The following is a 20997-nucleotide window of genomic DNA, read 5'->3' on the forward strand; positions in this document are numbered from 1 at the left end:
CAAGTTTAGGTTATAAAAGACTGTGGCTTCCACTTGCTGGTAGTCTTTCACTACTCACTCTCTATTGTTTGCTCACCTTGATGAATTGTCATGTTACAAATTGCCCTCTGGAGAAGCTCATGTGGTAAGGAACTGAGGCTAGTGTCAACAGAAAAGAAACCAAACTCTGTAAAATAATTTTAAAGAGATTTATTCTGAGCCAAATTTGAGGATCATGACCCGGAGCCACGCCCAAGAGGCCTAGAGCAAGTGGACTCACTGTGGCTGGGTTACAGTTAGGTTTCACACATTTCAGGGAGACAGGGGTTACAGGTAAAGTCATAAATCAATATGTGGGAATCATACATTGGTTTGGCCCGAAAAGGTGGGCCATCTCGAAGCGGGGGGCTTACAGGTTACAGGTGGGTTTAAAGATTCTTTGGCTTGTAATTGGTTAAAGACAAGCTGGCAGGGTGCAGTGGCTCACACCTGTAATCCTAGCATTCTGGGAGGCCGAGGCAGGCAGATGTTTGAGCTCAGGAGTTTGAGACTAGCCTGAGCAAGAGTGAGACCCCGTCTCTACTAAAAAAAAAAAAATAGAAAGAAATTAGCTGGACAAGTAAAAATATATAGAAAAAAATAGCCGAGCATGGTGGCACATGCCTGTAGTCCCAGCTACTCGGGAGGCTGAGGCAGTAGGATTGCTTGAGCCCAGGAGTTTGAGGTTGCTGTGAGCTAGGCTGACGCCATAGCACTCTATCCTGGGCAACAGAGCGAGACTCTGTCTCAAAAAAAAAAAAAAAAAAAAAAAACATGAAGCTTTGTCTAAAGGCTTGGAATGTTTTAACATAGTTGCTGTTTATGGGAGACAAGCCACCGGACATATATTTGTTGTGTAAATTGAGGGCCTGTAGGTTTGCTTTGCATACCCTCAGGCTTGTTAATGGGTTACAAAGGAAGTCCCCAAGAAGGGAGGGGGCATGATGAGTCTGACCTCCCTCCCCCTGGCAGGCAATTTAGTTTTAGGATATTCCTTTGGCCACGAGGGGGTCCATTCAGTCAGCCGGTGGGGGAGGGGTGAGCCTTAAAATTTTATTTTAGTTCACACTAGTCTCTGACCAACAGCCAGCGAGGAACTGGTCTTCAGTCCGACAGCCTGTGAGGATCTGAATCCTGCCAACAACCACTGAGAGAGCTTAGAAGCAGATTCTACCCCAGTTGAACCTTGAGATGAGTGAGGCCCCACCTGACATCTTGATCACAGCCTTGTGAGAGACCCTAGACCAATACCTTCATGGCAGCCTAGTCAGAGACTCTGGTCTGGATGACCCAGAAACTGTGACATAAGAAATGTGTGTTGTTTTAAGGTGCTAAACTTGAAGTAATTTGTTACATAGCAAGAAATAACTAATACATTGGATCTTGTAGGTCACTATAAGTAAAAACTGGGCAGAGGGTTGGTTGGAATCACTGGCCGGTAAGTTACAAATAGACTGTAGGAAGATAAGGGTGGAAGCAGAGAGGCCAGTTGAGAGGCCACTGAAATAATCTAGGCAAGAGATGCTGGTGTTATTGGTAGAGATGGTAAGAAGTGGTTGGATTTGGGATGTATTTTGAAGGCTTTGCATTGGGTTGGATATAAGGTGTATAAGACGTAAGAGATGGCTCTAGGTTTTTGGTCTGAAGAATTAGAAAAGGATGCTGAGATGGAGAAAACTATAGAAGCAGTAGATTTGTGGAGAAAAAGATAAGTGTTAGGTTTTGGGCATGCTTAATTTGAGATACTTATTAGGTAGCCCAGTGGGGATACTGAATTGGATATGTAAGTTTGGTGTTAGAAGCTGGAAATATAAATTTGAGAGTCTTCAGCGTTTAGATGATAAAAAGTGAAAGTCTCTTGCTCCCCACTTCCACTTTCCACCAATGAAGCCCCCACTATTAGCTCACATACAGGGATGTATATGCACACATGTATTATTTTTTCATTAATAGAATTGTTCTGAACTGCTTTTATCAATTAATATCTTTTGGAACTTTTTCCACGTAAGTACATACATACATACCTTACTCTTTTTTAACAGCTGAAGAGAATTCCTTCATTTGAATGAATCATGGGTATTTATTTATTCATTCATTCACTGAACAAATGTTTTTTGAGGATCCATTTTGTGCCAGGCACTGGTCTAGGGATTGATGATAAAGAAGTCCCTTGTGAAAGGACATTTAGGTTGTTTTTATTTTTATTTTATTTTTTTTTTTGAGACAGAGTCTTGTTCTATTGCCCGGGCTAGAGTGAGTGCTGTGGCGTCAGCCTAGCTCACAGCAACCTCAAACTCCTGGGCTCAAGTGATTCTCCTGCCTCAGGCTCCTGAGTAGCTGGGACTACAGGCATGTGCCACCACACACAGCTAATTTTTTTCTGTTTTCAGTAGAGACGAGAGTCTCGCTTTTGCTCAGGCTGGTCTCGAGCTCAAGCAATGCTCCCATCTCGGCCTCCCAGAGTCCTAGGATTACAGGCATGAGCCACCATGCATGGCCTGTTTCTAATATTTTGCTTTTATAAACATTGATACAACAACCATCCTTATACAGGCATCTTAGTTTACATGTGAGAATTTTTTTTTAATTTGGCATTGATTTATACAAGTGAAATCTCTAGGTCAAAGGGCTCAATAGTATTTCTCATACTTGTGTCTCAGGTTCAATTAGGATAGTGTTAATGTGGCAGATAAATTTGTAATAAAAATCAAAGATATTTGCTAAATGTGGGAAAGAAATTACTCAATAAAATGCCCTAGTGGAAGTTGTAAAATGCTCCTACAATTTTTCTTTACTATGTGAGTGTGGTCCTATCCAAATCATAATCATTCCTCAAAGTGCAGCTCAAACATCAGCTCCTACATGAAGCCTTCCATAGACCCTAAGTGACTGGGATCTCTCCTGCCTCTTTACCTGAGTATGGTCCTTATCACATGCTACCCTGTATCATAAATACATCCTCTACTAGACTTGCATTTTTTTCCCAAAGGACATGAACAGTGTCTTTAATTCATCTTGCATCCTCCCTCAGTGCATAGTACTACGCTCGATGTTTATGTAATTAAACAGAAGTCCTAAAGCAGAAAAAAGTGAAACCTACAATCTCAGGAATGAGCATGGAGCCTGCACAATGGCCAGATGGTGTTTGTGCACCATCAGTGTGACATATGTTTCCCATGGCTCACAAGGCTTTGCAGAAATTGCCTACTTCTCGACTCTATCTTTCTTATACCACTCTTCTCCCTTCTACGCTCCAGTGACATTGGATTTTTTTTTTTTTGACCACACTAAGTCTGCTCCCATCTCTGGGCCTTTATTCCTGGCATTCCTGTTGCCTGGAGTGCTAGAACTGCTGATCTCTGCTGGCTGCTTCTTTTTCTTCAAGACTCAGCTAAATTTGCACTTCCTTAAAAAACGTTTTTCTTGACTGTCTATTCTAAACTAGGTCCCAACTCTAGTTACTCTCTATCAGGTCACTTTAACTTAATTCTCCAAGTAGCGTTTATCTTTCTGAAATTAATATGTTCATTTGTTTGCACTAGCATGTAAGATCCACCAGAGGAGGGACCTTGCCTGTCTTGTTCAACGCTGCGTACCTTTGGTGGCTACAATAGAGCCTGTAGTAGTGAGGATGCTTTTGGCTGAAAGTAACAGAATATTCAACTAAATGTGGCATCAACTGTAAGGGTTTATTTTTCTCACAGAAAGAGGAACTCAGAGATAGGCAGTGCCTGCGTTGGTTCAACAGTTCAATACTGTCCCGATCCTGGATTGGCTTCTCTGAGATTGTCTTGGCCTTCCCTCGTGGTTGCAATATGGCTGGCAAGGGCCAAAGCATCACAAGAAAATACCCCTCTCAGGAAGAAAGGGGTTCTGAGGTCTCCCTCCCTTTTTATCAAGGTGGAAAGACTGTCCCAGGAGGCCGCTCACACTTCCCTCTTTTATCCTATTGGCTCAAAGTGAGTGGGAGTCTAGACCATCCAACTAGTAAAGAAGAGAGAGATTGTCATGTTTTTTTTTCACTAGTCATAGTTTCTCACCCGGAGCTGAGCCTCCCTTCCCTAAACCTTGTGGCTCTGTTCTATACTTGAAGTAAATCAGGGCTCTCTTAGCAAGGAAAAAGTGTTGTGGCTGTTGTGGAGGTAACCGACAGTGTGAGCCACACTAGCATTTATGGAATGGAGATATGAATTTATGCTGATCCACCTACATGCAACAATTAACAAATTTTACACACACACACACACACACACACACACACACACACACTTGCAAGGCCAAGATCTGTGATATAATGCCTCTGCCCTTAGAGGACTTCCAGGTCCCAGGCCCTCTAGGAGCCCCCATGTGTTTTATTAGGACTAATGTGATGGCCGCTGAAATAGGCTTGCTGCTAAGAGACCTGGCCTCTTCTGGGTTCCCAGAAACCATCTAGTGTGCCCTTGTCTCTGTAACAAAGTCCCCTACGTAGGTGTGACTGGTCTTTGAGGGTGGGGAGAGTGCCCTACTGGCAGTGGTGGGGATCCTCACAGAGGGCTGCTTGGTTTCCTAGATTATGGCTCATTTTCAAACTGTCAACAAATGAAGTAACCAGACAGAAAACTGCTCCCAGCAGTGGAGTTGCTCACTTTGCACTTGGGGAGGTGTGACAGGGTCACTAGTACTCCAAGATTCCTATGCTTAGGAGTTTATTTCTGTGTTAAGCATGTTTGTTTTACACCTACTTAGATGATCTCTGATTCTTGGAAAAACAACTTCTTGGAAGCTGAAGAGGATAAGGAGTAGGAAATGGAGAAGTGAGTGCAGGGCACATGTAAAAGCTTCTAGAAGACTGTTAAGTCCTCCAAACCCGGGAGATGGCCTTCCCAACGCCACTTCACCCTATCCCTAGTGCAGTCACTGGGGAACTAGACCACCTGCCACAGGCTCAGGCCCCACCACCCAGCTCTCCCCTGCGAGGGCCAGGGGTGCTGCGGCAGCAAGTTTCCACTCCTCAAAGCATGCTCCTTCCGTGGGGTTGCCTTAGTAAGGTGGACCGACTGGGTGAGAAAACAGCGTGGGCAAGGAGGCGGATCCAGGAGAGACGCTCGGGCCAGAAAATCGCTCTGCCTCCTTTGATAGCAGCAAGACCCTTCCCCCCCCCCCAGCACACAATAGGTGGCTGCTCCATGTTGTTTCCCAGCGCCTTGCCGTCTGGGCCCTGGGGGCTTGGGGGGTGAGGGGACCGGAGAGATCCCAGCGCTCCTTCGGGCACTGCAGCTCTGGGGGGTGGGGGGAAGGGGAGAACTGGGAAAAACACGCCCCACTCTTGGAGACATTTCATCACCCCTGTCCGTGCCCCCCACCCCCGCCCGCCCCATACAAGCAAAAAAAAAAAAAAAACAGGCAGATCTCCCCTCCCGGATGCGGCTGCACCAGCAACATCAGCTGCGGGCGGAGCCCTAGCGGTTGCCACTTCCCCCCTCTTCCCTCGTGACCCTCGCCCCCACCTCCAGTTCTCCCTCCCCCCTCCACACACCCTTCCCCGTCAGACACACCCTCCTTCTTGGGCTGGCGGCGGTCGGTGCTCGGGCCCTCTAGGGGGAGGGAGCTGCAGCCGCCGACGCCGTGGGGCAAGGCAGTGAGCGAGCAAAGCCGGCGAGAAAAGGAGGGAAGGAGGGAACCGGGGAGGAGCAGCGGGCGGGAGGGAGGAGCAGCTTGAGCCGCGCCGCCGCCGGGCTGCGATGTGGCCGGCCGGCCGGCGTGTAAACAGAGGGAGCAGCGGCAGCCGCGGCCGCCCCAGCCCGGGGCAGTGAGGACGCCCGCCGAGACCTGCCCGCCACCGCTGCCATGGCCGAAGTGCGCAAATTCACCAAGCGGCTCAGCAAGCCCGGCACGGCGGCGGAGCTCCGGCAGAGCGTGTCGGAGGCCGTGCGGGGCTCCGTGGTGCTGGTGAGTGGCCGTGGGGACGGGGCGTCCGGGGGGACGCGCTCCAGGCGGGAGCGACGCGGTGGCTTCCCGCGCGCGCGGGGGCAGTCGCCCGGCGCGCCGCGCGCTCTTTCTCCGCTCCAGTAAGTTTTCGCACCGGCAGTCGCCTGCCGGGATCCGAGTCCCAGGCGCCGGCTGCCGGCGTTCCCGCCTGCCGGGCGTGCGCTGGGGTGGAAGCCGACGGGCAAATCCTGGTTCGGACGACTGCGGGGAGGTGGGGGCTCCGGCCTGGGTCGGGGCCGGGGGGTGTGAGCTAGGGAGCCGACCTCGCGCTGCGCGGGACCAGGCACAAAGAGCCAGGGACGAGGGCACGACGATGTCCCTATGCCCTCCTGCGGGCACCTGAGGCAGCCTAGGCGGAAGGATGCGATGAGCGTTTTGCACACACACACTCGCGCGCTCGCACACACGCGCACACACTCACCATGTACACACAAAAAAAGAGCCCCACCCAAAAACCCCGGGCGCTCAAGCTCTGGCGGGAGGTGAGAAGAGAGGAAGCAGAGCGACTTCCTCCTGCAACTGGGGAGAGGGTGGTGATGGGTGTTGAAGGGGTGCTGCTGCTGCTGCCGCGGAGGGAGGGGACTGGAAACAACGGGGTTCCGAAGGAGAGTGGGCGCGGGGTCGCCCGCCGCACGGAGAGGGTGTCCCCTGGGCCCCGCGAGCGCTCGAGAGGCAAGGGGATTTGGGGGAAGACGGGGTGTGCCAACGCAGGGATGGAGGATCTGGAGTCAGGCCCCCCCGCCGCTGGGGGATGGGGATTTGAAAGCGCTCTTACCCCCTGGGAACGCTCCCAGTGCACCCTCAGCTTTATCCGGATTTTCTGACTCCGGAGGGAAGCGGAGGGGGGTGCTAACGGGCACTTGCCCCTTCTCCTGTTTTCAAGACACTCATTGCCAATTTCCTGGACTAGAGAACAAACCCTAAATAAGCAGTCGGGCTGGTTAATTAGCGTTTGTTTTGTTACTTAGTTTTTTGGGGTTTTTTTTGTTTGTTTGTTTGTTTTTGTCTCTCTCCACTCCATCTTACAGCCTGTCGTTTGCTGTGTTTAAATTTCACCATTTAAGAGAGGGCTCTTTTTGTTAAAACAACTTGTCATCGGAAGGGAACTTCACAGCTTTTCCTTGTAATTTTTCTGTTGATCTTGTAGAATCAGCAATAAAACCAACATTAAAGGGAGGCCAGGGGCCTGATCCCAACAGTGGAGAAAGTTGACATTAGTGGGAGTTCTGGAGGAGGATCAAAGGTAAACTGTGTACCTTTGAGATACAGATCTGATCCCTAATAGCTACAACTGTGTAAAGCCAAGTGACTTTAAAGAAATCGCTTTATCATGGCTGGACCCTTGAAAGTTTAATCCTGCTGTTTAGAGGAGCTAAACCCAGACCTTTAATGTTGTTTTAATGGACTTGGCTTATTGTGTGTTTCACTCTGATTTTGGAGTGAGGACCTGTTGGGGTCAGATTGGAGCCTCGCTTGTCATCACAGCCAGTTAAGAGAGGAAGGCAAGCTGTGGGCAGAGCATTTATACTAGGGCTCTCATCTTGGGTGATTGTTAACGAGCGATTTAATCTGCCCAGCACAGGGAACACTTTCCTAAACTCAGGGGAAAAGAAAACCTTCCTTGAGCAGGGGCGGCTGGCCTTCTGCCACATCACGTGAAGGTAGCAGTAGGTGGACAGATGTCTCAAGAGAATAAATGGGACACAGCAAACCTCCACTGGGATTTGACCAGCACTTGACCTGCCACCCTCGGCAGCAAAAAGTTAACATTAGCATTCTTCCCCAGGTTTTTAGGTTGTAAAAAAAGAATTTGTGCTGCACAGGTGCAGTGGCTCCTTCCTGTTACTGGGAGGGGGCTCTTCTGGGATATACTCCCATGGCTCCCTTGTCAGCCCAGCTTACTTGGGATCAAAGTCACTAATTTTTAGCATTTATACCAGGCAGTGCAGAGGACTAATGTTTACTTGTTCCTCTAGTATGTGATCCACTGTGAGATTTTGGGAGTGGGGGAGAACGAATTCTAGTAATCTAAATCAATCCATCTGTTGAGCCCCCACTATGTGCAAGGCACAGTGCTAGATGCTGTGTAATGATAAGGAAATGTGGATGACCTTTTTCTTCATTTGTTTTCATTAGTTCCAATCTGGGTTGGATCTGTGTGTATTTGTGAATAGGATACCCAGATTATGCACACAAATCAATTTTAGATAGAGCCTTAGTGAACGCCGTTTGTAAGCAGTCAATTAAAAATAAGGAAACAGCCTTAAATGGAGTGTGTGCTCCTAAATGACTCTCTTAGCCCCTGCTTTTCTGACACAAAGAGCTGTTAACGAAATTTAGTAAAGCCATGGGTAGTGGGAGAGTGAGGGGACCATGTTGCAGCTGCCGCTGTAACTTCTGATTCTTATTTAAGCCCCATGTGTTTATTAAGGGACAGCTGAGGTAGGATTTACACTTGCTACTATAAACTTAAGAAAGATAGGGCTTTGATATGAGATGGAGTCATTGCCGCAGCAAGTCAAGCTTTCCTCTGGTGTATGTCTCATTAGAACTTGGAAAACCCACCAAGCTGAACAAATACACAGTATTTCCTGTTTAGTTTTTTTTTTTTTTTGTAGGATTTTTACAATTACATCCTTGTTGGCATGTTGCTAACATCAGTTTTGCTCACTGTTTGAAAAATTCAGAAGGCTTGGGCCTGGGCTATGTATAGCATGTTGTTGTGTATTCAAACCTTTATTCAGTTTATTAGTACTTCCATGAATCTATTAACTACATAATAAAGCAGACAGAGAAAGAGAGGCTGTTTCATTGCTGCATTTTCCTGTAAGTTCAGCATTTTTAAGAAGGTCATTAACGGAGGGAAAGGGATAATTACAGAATCACCATTGACAGATTTCTCAAGAGGGGCTCGGGGAGTACTCTTTTAACCTGAGAGTGCATGTGATTAATGGAGAAGTGTTTACATGTATACATGTTAAAATGCAGAATCTTAACACCATTTTTGTTATAATTCAGGTTATAGCTGTTTCTGCCTCAGGGGGAACAAAGGCATTTTGATAAACCCTTTGTATTATGGCTGCTCTTCACAGGAACCACTTTGTCAGCCTGGGGGAGTCACCTAGTAGGTGTTTGAATATTGTTTACTGCTGAGTTTACCCTCAAGTCCTTATGTGCCAAAGGATCAGGAAAGAGTTGCTAGATATTACCGGTTGTGGCCCCTTGAGGCAGGGTAATGCATGCAGCCGCCCCTGGCTGGCATGGCATCTGCCAGGTTTTGTATAATAACTCTAGTAGAGAAAAGCTCTCTACAAGCTGAGAATGGCTGAAAAGCATCTGCAGCTGTTGACTCCCCCCCCCCCCCCCCCCCCGTTCACCACACATAACTACCTTTGGGTGGAATGTTTGTTATGTTTGCATTTAGGGAAGCACTGAAAATGGAGCAGCTCTTCTTCTCCCTCTGCCCAAGGGAATTGGTGGAAAGTACTTAATATAGGACAAAACCCACTGCTTCACCTGTAAGGAGGTGTGAGAATTTACACGGTGGAATAAAGGCAATTTAAACTTGGGCTTCTTGACCGAGTGTTTCCAGTTGGAGACTTAATTCAACTCTGGATTAAGCTCTGACAGGAGGCATGATGGTATTGTGAGACTCAGGATATCAGTGTCAACTCTTACCCTATATATATATATATATATATATATATATATATATACACACACATATATGTGTATATATATATATATATATATATATATATGTATACACATACACATAGTCCTTGAAATGTCTGGGTGTTTTCCTCTCCTTAGCAGGAGAGTCAGGAAAGTTAATCAAAGTGTTGGCGCCTAAACATAAAATAGTCTTACTACTCCTTATGTTGGCTTCTTTGGGTTAGGAGGGCGCAGAGCAAGCCACTCCTCCAGGATCTGTACCAAAAAAAAAAAAAAAAAAAGTGCAGTTTGACGTGAAACGTGAAACCAGAGAGGCTTCCTCACTGAACCCTCATTTAAGCACGAAATAGTAGAATTGGTCTTCTAACATGATAAAAATTCTCTGGACTGAGTCTTTTTCTATTCTAATCAGTAAACCTTTTTTTAAACTTTTATTTTATTATATAATAAATGCATGTTTATTATAGAAAAATTAAAAACAGAAAAGTAAGAATCATCACCATCTCATTCACCAGAGAAATATAATATTCTAATATTTCGAGACTCTTCTCTTTTTCTCTGTATGTAGTGTGTGTGTGTGTGTGTGTGTGTGTGTGTGTATATATATATATATATGGACTGAAAGAAATATATATAAACTTTTAAGTAATTTTTTCAGTTATCAATCTTATGAACATTTCTTCATGTCAATAAATATAAATCTACATAATCATGTTTAATGACTGCCAAAAATTTCATTATTTGTGTACCATAGGTAATTATCCTTTATTGTTTGATAGTTTCTAATTTTGTGCTATTATAAACATAAGCTATAAAGGTAAATAGCTACATAGAGCTTTTATCTTTAAATTTATTTATTTATTTATTTAAGACAGAGTCTCACTCTAACACCCTGGGTAGAGTGCCGTGGCATCAGCCTAGCTCACAGCAACCTCAAACTCCTGGGCTCAAACAATCCTCCTGCCCCAGCCTCCCAAGTAGCTGGGACTACACACGCACACCTTGACGCCTGGCTAATTTTTATATTTTTGTTAAAGACAGGGTCTCATTCTTTCTCAGGCTGGTATCGAACTTCTGACATCAAGCAGTCCTCCTGCCTTGGCCTCCCAGAGTGCTAGGATTACAGGCGTGAGCCACTGCACCTGGCCTAAATTTAACGAAAAATAATCACTTCCTAAGCTGTACTTGCCACAGTTCAAGTGCTCAATAACCACATGTGGCTAGTGGCTACCAGACTGGACAGGTTGGTGCAGATATAGAGCATTTCCATCATTAATTGAGTAAACATCTTTGAGAAGGCATTTTAAAACTTGCTAGTTTGTCCCCTTAGGGTACATTTCTAGCAATGGAATTGCTTGCTCAAAGATTACAGTATACTCATTTTTAGTATTGAAAATTCCTCTTAAACATACTGCTAAATTGCTCTTCAGAAAGTTGTTCCAGTGTACTCTTTCACCAGCAGAGTATGAGGGTGTTCATTTCCCCTCTCCCGTGCCAGCGCTGGTTAGTGATACTTTTTAATCCTTGCTGTCTGATAGGAAATAAATGGCACATCACCGTTCTCATTTGCATTTCTTTGATTAGTCTAGAAGGCAAACAGTTTTTCATATGTTGATTGGCCTTTCATAGTTCTCTTTTTGAGGATTTGAATGAACCTGCTTACAGGCTTATTTCCTTGTTTGTGATTCTTGCAATAACAGTCTCCATCCCCCAAGATTCTGTTTCCCTAAGGCTGGGGTGGGGCCAGGCATCTGTATGCTTTAAAACCACCCCATGTGATTCTGATGTGCCCCAAAATGCTGATCCAGATCACTTGTCCTCTCAAGGCAGGAATGTCCCCTACACATAACCCTGACAAATGATTATTTAGCTTCTCCTGCTTCTCCTTAAATACTCCCTGCCTGTTAAGAGGGCTATATTAGAAAAGGGTCGTGAGCTGAAACTTACTCTCTGAAAATTCCACCATGGGCTAGTCCTAGCTCTGCTGTTTGGAGCCCCACAGATTACGTTTGCTTCCTCTTTCACATGACAACCCTTCAAATATTTGGAGACAGCCACCATGTTGTTTTTAAATACACTCCTCACAAGGCCAAAGGACCTTCATTTCTTTCTTTCATTCCCCACATGACTTGGTTTCAAGATTCTTCATATCATGTCCTGTTTGGGCTCTTTTGCAAGTTTCAATGTCCTACGTAAAATGTGAGAGGGAGAGACAGTGGACCGGCTGGAGAGTCACGCCTGGTCTTGAATCTAACCTCTGTCACTTGCTTGCATTGTGAACTGAGCCAAGTAACCTGATCTCATTTTCCTCATCTGTGAAATGGGGATAAGTAGTAGTATGTCCCTTGTGGCATTCTTTTGAGGAGGAAAGAAGGTAACATGTGGCAAGTTTCTGATGTATAAGTGATTCGTGAAGGCTAATAAAAAGAGAGATCTGGTGAAAAACCCCAGTATTCTGGAAGGATCTACCACAAAATACAGTGGGGGAGGGGGCAATGTTTCTTACCCATTCTGGCTGTGAGCCAAGAAGCCGGGGGCTGTGTATTCATCCCTGTTCCCAGCGCCTGCCTCACACAGTGCCTGGAAGGCAGTAGGTACTCTGTAGGTGTTTTGTGGGAAATATACTGCCAGCAATGCCTGGGATGGACTCAGTGTTGAGAAAAGAGCCTGGAGGCCAGGAAACTAGTTAAAATATATTTACATAGTTCAGGAGAGAGATAACCAGATAGCTTTAGCTGAGGCAGTGAGAATGGAGATAAGGGAGAAGATGGAAGAGACATTTCAGTAATAAAATCAACAGGATTCTGTGATTCTTAAAAGGGGGAGGAGAAAGGATGGGGGAGAGAGGAGGTGGAGTCAAGATGATTCTGAGGTTTCTGGGCTTGGGTGAACAGAAGGAAAAGCAAGTCTGGTGACAGGGGAAGAGAAAAGGAAATGAGCAACCTCTGTTTGAGGGGGTTGTTAGGGCAAAGACAGGTTTCAGTTAAGCAAGGCGGTGGAAAGAACGTTCTAGGGAAAGGCTGAGCTTGTAGGGTGGTGTTTTGGCAAAAGACTAGGGTTCTTGAAGGCAGAGGGGAAAGTATGCCAAGTGGGATCAGGAAGGGGAGGAAGAGCCAGCAAAGGACCAGGGCCGAGCATACAGAGATGAGATTGTAGCCAAGATTAGCTGATTGAAGAGCTTTGCACCTTGGGGGTGATTAGGGAAGTGGGAGGCAGGGCGTGGAGAGATGATCTGGAGGCCAGCCCCAGCCTTCCAGTTAGAATGGGGATGGGAAGTGAGTCCCCCCCCTCACTCCCAGGGGCTGGGCAGCAGTTGCCCTAGCAGAGCAGTGGGGATGAGGGACTGACAAACCTCCCTCTCAGGTGCCCAAAGGTTCTATTAGGATAGTTCCTGCTTTTAAGGGAGATTAAAGGTGTGCAAACAACTGAGATAATGAAGATAGAAGCCAGATAGCAGGCTGGTGGTTTGGTTGATTAGTTACATCATCTTCTGCTCACCCCCACCTCACTCTCACACACGCACGCACGCACCCCTGCTCTTTTTCCTGATCCTTAACGTTTTTCAAGACTTTGTTCTTTTCTGGGTTCAACACGGTTAAATAGACCTTTACTAATGAACATTGTTCTCTGTATGGTATTTCCCACATTTATTTGACCACAGAGTCCCTTTTTTTATGGGAACGGGGAGAATAAATGGTAACATCTAACAGGCTGAGCAATTCACGTATAATGTACATGTGTAAGTAACTCATCTTAGCACCCCCTTAGCTGACCTCTGTGGACTGTTAGAAGTGGTTGCTACCTTCCAAAATTCCTGTGCTCCATGTCAGGAACCACCCTTGTTTGTTGCAATTCAGTTCAGAGGAGTAATTCACCTGCCTGATTTGCCTTCTCCTGAGATAAAGAATTGTCAGCAAGGCATGTTGAAAATTTATTAGTTTTTTTAAAGAATTTATTTAACATGGAAGGGGAGGTGGGAAACCACATGAGGGAGGAGCTGGAGCTGTTTCTTCTTTTCTGTAAATCCTAGAGGTACTTTTAGAAGACATTTCCCTTAGGGATTTAGATCTCTTGGTTTCCTTTAATTTTCGTCTGGCACACAGACGAGTTGGTGGGTAACATTGGCCTGCCGTTTATATCAGCCAGATGCAGGGCCCCACCCTGGAGGCTACCAGAGCAGTAACTGGAATGGGGCAAAGAGACAGCCTCAGCTGCCATTGCCTGTGAGCTCGTGCTTTAGAGCAGGGTGGTTAAGAGCTGTAATCCTAGCTACTTGGGATGCTGAAGTGGGAGGATCTGAGGTGGGAGGATCGCTTGAGCACAAGGAGTTCAAGACCAGCCTGGGCAACATAGTGAGACACCCCTCCATCTTCAAAATAAATGGGGACAAAAAGGCAGTGGTCTTTGGAAGCACCTTGCCCAGGTTCAACGTTCTGCTCAACTTCTTACCAGCTGTACGACCTTGAGCCAGTTATTTAGCCTTCCTGGGCCTTGGTAATGCCCTTGTGGGCTTGTTGAAAGGCTTAAATGAGTTATCATATTCTTATTGTATTCAAAGCACTTAGAGCAGGATTTGGCAGTTAATTGTTAAGCATTGATGACTGCTGACCCTCATTATCAATCCCAGGCTTTATGCTGGGCAAGAGAAGTCCCTTGTGCATGTGTTACAAGTCAACAGACAAAAACTGGTAACTGGCAGAGGGGAAACAGGTACCCTTGCTTTTTTTATTTCCTTGCTCCAAATCATGCCCCAAAGGGGTGAGCCACATGGCTGCGTCGAGAATCATACCCTTCCTGGAAGGATATACTGGCAGACCCCTCTCCATTAGTTTCTTGCTAATATCCATTCCCAGTCTGACTTAGTCACATTGAAAAGCTTAGTGGATGTGAGGGCGCTGGGTCTTGGCAGTTCCTGCCTTAAAAGCAGTCTAGTGAGTGAGTGGGAAGGCTGGTCCTTGAGTGGGGAGAAGTGCCCAGTTACAAGTCCTGGGTGGAAGGTTCTCCAGCCTGGGAAACCTGCAAGCACGGCCATTGGCAGAAGCACTGAAGTTTATGAGAGTCTGTTCAGTGTGGTCTGTGCCAAGGGATGAATAGAGGAGAATTGGGCTCTGTATGGAAAAAGAGAACTCCCATATGCTTTCCTTTCCCCCCCTCAAAACCTTATTGATATCCCTTTCACTCATTAATCCTCACATTTAAAAATCAAATGCATATTGAAATTCAAATGCCTTTTTAAAATTCCACTTTGGAAACACGTATTTTAGTGGAAAAATTTTAAAACATAAAGGTTTCCTGAGAAATTAATATCTTTTTATATTCGGCTATTCTGGTTTTGTGGTAGCCGGATAAGTTTTTTACGAATGGTGTGTCCAGGTTCCTAGCAGAGTTGATGTGGTGGAAAACGTGCCAACTGTTCCAGCCACACGCGGTTTATCTATTGTCTATGCACGGCCTCGCACAATCATGCCTAAATTTGCTATTAATGATTTCCTGCAATTCTCCACTTTATTTTTACTGCCTATTGAGTTTATTGTTCATGGGAGGTTACGGGTTTTTGCCTTTCTTGACAACTTATGTTGAATTGTATATTTTTTAAGCTGCTGAGAAATGTTGGAAGCTATTCTGATACTTCAGCTTTCCCATCATATTGCTTTCCCTAATGACTGGAAATATTTTACTGGGTGAGATTTAACTAAGAAGTCAAGTGTTCTTCCAAGTCTCTGAGACAGAACATCTTTATTTGAAGTGTTTCAGTGAAGTGTGTCAGAAGGCTGGGGAATTCATTTGTATAAGATGTTTTTCAAATGATGACAAGACCTTGTGTTTTCATAGCCTGGATCTTAAGAAAAGTTAAAAATGCTGTTACGTCTATGGCCTCCTGTGTCTACAGGTCACTACTAAACACATTCCACCTTGTCAACACCCCTCTTCGGTAAGTGGGGAAACAGAGGCATGGTTTTGAGTGAGGCAGCCTGTAGGTCATCCATATTTATGAAATGACAGAGCAGATAATGAACTCCAGGTGTCTGATTCCTTTGGTGTAATCATGTAAAGAAGCACTAGCACCCAACCCAGGTTCCACAATACATCAGGTGGAGGAAGCTCTCTCTGTGTGGTTTTGGTGATGATCTTGGTTGGTCTATTGGGAAACAGTGTTTATTTCTAAACAAGCTTTATTGTCTTTAGTGGGAAAGTAGGGGGTGAGAACCAAAAAAGGGAGTGGGGTTGTTAGTGAGAAATGTGGGCGAGATCAATATAGATTTAGCCTTGCCAAAGTAAGCCTAACGATTTTGAGAACTGTTTGCAATTGGCCGTTCTTCCTTTCTTTGCTATTTGAATAACTATATGGAAAAAAAAATCTCCAAAACACTGGCTCTGCAGAGGTACCTGGGATCATTTTCATGGAACTGTTTTTATGATTTTTTTCAAGCCAGTTAGTGCTGTCCAAAAATAACAACATATATATTTCTTTCCATGCCTTTTATATTAGTAGTTTAGTTTTCCCAGTTGAGAAACTGCCAGCCTTATGCCTTGCACAGCCTGTTGTCACAGTGTTCATGGTATGAATGGAAGAGCGTATTGGCACGGCCAGTTTATTTTCATAGGTTAACAAGTTCCTAATGCTTCAGCGCATTAAATGGTTTCCTAGAGACCTGACGGAGGGCATACCGCCTTCCAAGGTACCTACCTTCCCACCAAGAAAGAACTTAAATCCAAGAAGGTTCAAAATCAACTGGTACATAAATTGAACTAAATCATTATTTAAACGCTCGTAGGAGCCGATTGCTCCCATTGTGTCCAGCAGAGTGTTTCTGACACCCTCTGTTGCTTGTGGAACAAAGAGGGTTCTCCCTGCTAACCTGACCCTGGGGAGACTTGCTCCTCCACTTCTAGTGACCATCGTGACTGTTTGCAGGGGGCCTTGACCTCTGTCCCTTCCAAACGGTCTGGCAGAATTATCACCAGGAGAGCCAGAAGAGAATCTTGTAAATCTTCTCCCTTCAATTCTGTAATAACAAACCCAACCCGACATCCCCCCACCCCCTTGTCACTGGAGCTATTCCAGCTCAGCGCTGCCTCAGGCTCAGAGACATCAGGAGAGTCTTGCGTTCAGAGCCCAGGTTCTCTCAGCCTTAAGTCTATATGCTGCTGGTTCTGTCCCGTCTTTAAAATCCATTTCCGATTACTGGGTTTTGGTCTTCTTCCTTGTCCCCTTGTGTCATTGTCCCAGTCACTGTATCCCTGTCTTGACCCCCTAGCCTGTCTATATCTAACCCCCTGCTTCGGGTTTCTGGCCAATGGCCCAGTTCCTCTAGGAGCAAATTCTGGTCTTGTTGCTGGCCCTCCTGAGGAGGCATGCCCTACCATCACCAGGACCAAATGACAGCTTGAGCTCAGCACAGTGCAACTGTCGACTGAAGCGGTGTCTGCTTAGAGAACTCAGAGGAGGCACGGTGCCTGAGATGAGGAGATCCAGCAAGTGGCCCTGCTGAGAGTTAGACGAGACTCGCAGTGTATTAGTTTCTCATTGCCACTGTCACAAATTACCAACAACTTAATGTTTTAAAATAACACAGATTTATTACAGTTCTAGAGGTCAGAAATCTGAAATGGGTTTCACTGGGCTAAAGTCAAGGTGTCAGCAAGGCCTCACTCTGTGCAGAAGGTCTATGGGAGAATCCATTGCCTGGCTTCTCTCGCTTCCAGAGGCTCCCACATTCTTTGGCTTGTGGCCCCTTCCTTCATCCTCAAGCCAGCAATGGCTGGTGGAATCTTTCTATATCCTGTCACTCTGACTCTGCTTCTGTCATCATATCTCCTTCTCTGACACTCACTGTCTTGCATTTGTCACTGCCTGCCATTACTATAACATCATTCTGCATCACCAGAGCTTGAGGAGTGGTGGCATCCTGGAGTCAGATGGGTTCCCAACATAGATCCTGACGTTACGGTAGAGGAGGAACAGGGATCTGATAGACTGGCAAACTGAGCCAGGTGCAGAAGTCTTCACAGAATTCAAATGAGGAAGCACAATCCCTTTTGAGAATTTTGACTGAAAGAAAGCACTACAGGTTTGCAGTCTGCAATTTCAATTAGGATGTTTTCTTACATTCTTCAAAATTACATTTTTTTTCTCCCACACAAGACTCCCTCAGTCTGGAGTTCTTACAGTGGGCACTGCTTTCAGACTTGAGGTGTTTTAGAATACAAGCTGGCCAGACACTTAGCGGGCACTTAGCCAGCTCAGGCCTATGGAATTTTCCACTCTCAGCTAAAGAAAAGAAAAAAAAAAAAGGTAGGGATGTGTGTAGATGTGTGTGTGTGTGTGTGTGTGTGTGTGTGTGTGTGTGTGTGTGTGTGTGTGGTGGGGGGGCAGTGTTTAAAAGAGAATGGGATGGTTTCACATCACAGAGAATAACTCTTTGGCTGACAAATCCCAAGATGCCTCTCATGTGTCCTGTGTAAGAGATGCTTCACCCAGCCTGAAGGTCAAGTCAGACCCGGCATGACCCTCCTACGTTTTCAAGGTAATCACAGGATCTCTTCCCAGAAATGGGTTTCTAAAACGCGTGGTTGGAGAAGTAGAGGGACAGACTAGAAAATCTCTCTGAGTTCCTTCTGGCTTCATGATGATTTCAGTTGCGAGAGAAATTGAAACTTCCTCTCTCCACCAAATTCAGTCACTGCCATCTTAGAGACACACACCACAAAAGCTTCCGGGCTGATCACATTTGCACCAGCCTTCCCCACGCTGACCAGTATAATGGCTATGATGATCTGACGGCACAGAGCTTTACTGCCTGAAGAAGCACTCTATCATAGATGGAGATTGCATTTTCTATTTTTACATCAATTCTAATTGGCCATGGCTATATTTCTCCCAAGCCCAGCCTATCTTTTTTTTTTTTTTTCTTCAGGCCCCTGGCTAACTGACCTGGCTGTAATGCACAGAAAATTGTTATGTAAAAGGTTGGGGAAACTCCCAGATTTTATAGAGGCAAAATATACATTAACCATCTTCACTTTCACCTGTTCCATTTTTTTCTTCCCCCCCATAGGAAAATAATTCTAATTCTCCTTATAAGCCATCTCAAGTTAAATATTCAGATATTTTATATTAATTTTTATTAACATAAAATTATGTTAAGATTTTTTCTAACGTATTTATATGTGACTAATCTCTACTAATTTTTACATGTGAAAGGGTATTAACCGTAGTCCTTACTTAAGTCTTCTTTAGAAACTGGTCTTCATTTTCTCAAAATTATGAGTTCTTTCCCTTCAACCTGGCTTATTTTGTTTTGCTGATTTACTACTCTTTTCTTTGGAGTTTTCTCTTTTTGTACTGGCCCTCAGCTGAACTTCACAGCTTACAGGTAGTGTGCATTAGATAAATGCTTCGTGACAGAGTTGATGCCTTAGAACCCTGGAACATTTGGGGCTGTGTTAAGTAGCAGAAGGAACTAGAAAGGAAGTGTGTTGTTGGAGGGCAAGCTGGAAAGAAAGAAAAGTGTGCTGAACTGTGGAAGATGGCTCCCTTGGCTGAGGGAAAAGATAGATGCCTTCATTCACTTCATGCGAAAATCCCAAGGGAAATGCTTTTGCACCCTTGCTTGAATTGAAGGGAAGCAGAGAATCTATTTCCACTGATTTCTTTTTAATGGATTAAATCTGCTTAGGGCAAGGTGGTGGGGGGAATGGTGGAAGACAAGACAAGGGCTTACTCTGAGGGAACTGAAGGATAAAAAAAGGTAAGATGAAAGGAAGGGATGGGTTCCCAACATGGATCCTGATGTTCTGGTAAATGGAGTGGTTTTGTTGGGGATTAAAGGGGTGAGTAGACATTTACTCAAGGGCTGGAGGTAGTGCATACTGTCAACTTGCATAATTCAAAACCCCAAATCAATTAGTTAAGGAATTCAGAAAATGCTCATATGCAGTTCTCCACCATTATGTGATAGTTGTAACCCGGTTCTCCAATTTTGATGGAGGTCAGGGACACGTGACCACCAGATACCTGTAGAGGCCAGATTTCTTTCTGTTGGGAGCCCAGGGTGGAGGGACTCTGGTGCCAGGTCTGCCTGCCCTCCCTTCCTCCATCCTGGCCTCTACCATAGTAGAAGGAGCCACCAGCTCACACCTATACCAGACCCATAGTTCTCCAGGCAGCAAATCCTGCTTGACAGGAATGGTGGCAATGGAGGCTGCCCCGCTGGGCCCCTGTGGCTTTCTCTGAGACTGGTCTTCTCAGATTGATGAAATCCTCTCCCTTCCAAGCTGCTTTCTTCCCCTTTCCACCTTCTACTACCCCCAGCTGCTCTCCATTCTGATTTTCCTTAACTGCTCTTCCTGGTGTTCACCTCTGTACTGCCACCTTCTAGGAAAATCTTCTGTGCATCTGGCTGCCCGAGCTGGCCCTGCCCGAGCTGGCCCCACTACCAGAGCTCTCCCACAGCCAGCACTTTGGCTTCTCCCTTCTACCATGCCCTGGGAAACATCATTCGACTGTGGGCACACACCTTCTCTCCCCTTCTCATCTTTTTCTCACCTCTTCTTTCCCTGTCGTCTCTGTTTGGCAAAAAAGTGTTCTCCATGGGACAGAGCCATCACTGTGTTTATTTCTTTTTAACCTTTTCTTTAGCCAAGGATGGAAAATTCCAAAGGTCTGAGCTAGTGATGGCTGGGGGCCTTTTCTGGAAATCCAGTGGCCTGGGTGCCAAGTGAATGTTGTGGAGCTATGCATCTGGCAAGGTTGTCCCTTAAAATGTCCTGGCTTTGGATTTTAATTCCAACTGAAAGAAGGGGGAGGTTCAATCCATGGAATTATGGAATCAGAATGAAGAGTTTAAGAAATGATATAATCACAACTACAGAGCTTGGTTTACATTACTTTGTTTTTTCTGCTGGGTTTAATTGGTCTTTGGCTTAGACCTTTCAAAAGTGAATCCTTTTGTATGAGAGACAAATGAAGTTCCTGCAGCTCAATTTAATAGATGATTTTGCTTTGTGGAAGTAATTATTTGGCAGAGGCCAGATACATTTAAGAGCAACTCAAATTGGTCCCATAGGGGAGCAGGAGTTGTTACTAGGTGGAGTTGAACAGGCTTATCCCACCCTCATGTTTCTTGCCCCCTACCTGGAGAAATAATTTGGGCAGGATTTTATCCACACATCCCTAGGGCTATAACAAGTCACAATTGGCCATCTTGATGGTAAGCAGAAAGTTATCTTCTTGAAATAGCTAGAAACTGTCCATCATTCTGCTGCTTCTTGGGAGCGTGGGGGACAATAACAAAATACCCAAACCCATAAAATATTAATGATATGCGTTGG

General features: G+C 45.4%; 1 protein-coding gene across 7 annotated transcripts in view; it reads left to right on the forward strand.

The window, feature by feature from the left end:
• The first annotated feature begins 5711 nt into the window (after window positions 1–5711).
• Window positions 5712–20997, forward strand: part of DOCK11 (dedicator of cytokinesis 11) — a 172576-nt gene continuing 157290 nt past the window's right edge. For 3 of the 7 annotated variants that reach the window (XM_045538711.1, XM_045538715.1, XM_045538713.1), the window contains exon 1: window positions 5714–5949. In XM_045538711.1, coding sequence (XP_045394667.1) covers window positions 5848–5949 — 102 coding nt within the window. In that variant the 5' untranslated portion in view covers window positions 5714–5847. Of the gene's footprint in view, window positions 5950–15569; window positions 15596–20997 lie in introns of those variants that run through there. The other 4 variants (XM_045538718.1, XM_045538717.1, XM_045538712.1 and 1 more) reach the window with 3 other exon arrangements.

The sequence above is a fragment of the Lemur catta genome, chromosome X, assembly GCF_020740605.2.
Source record: "Lemur catta isolate mLemCat1 chromosome X, mLemCat1.pri, whole genome shotgun sequence".
In the NCBI taxonomy this organism is placed as follows: domain Eukaryota; kingdom Metazoa; phylum Chordata; class Mammalia; order Primates; family Lemuridae; genus Lemur; species Lemur catta.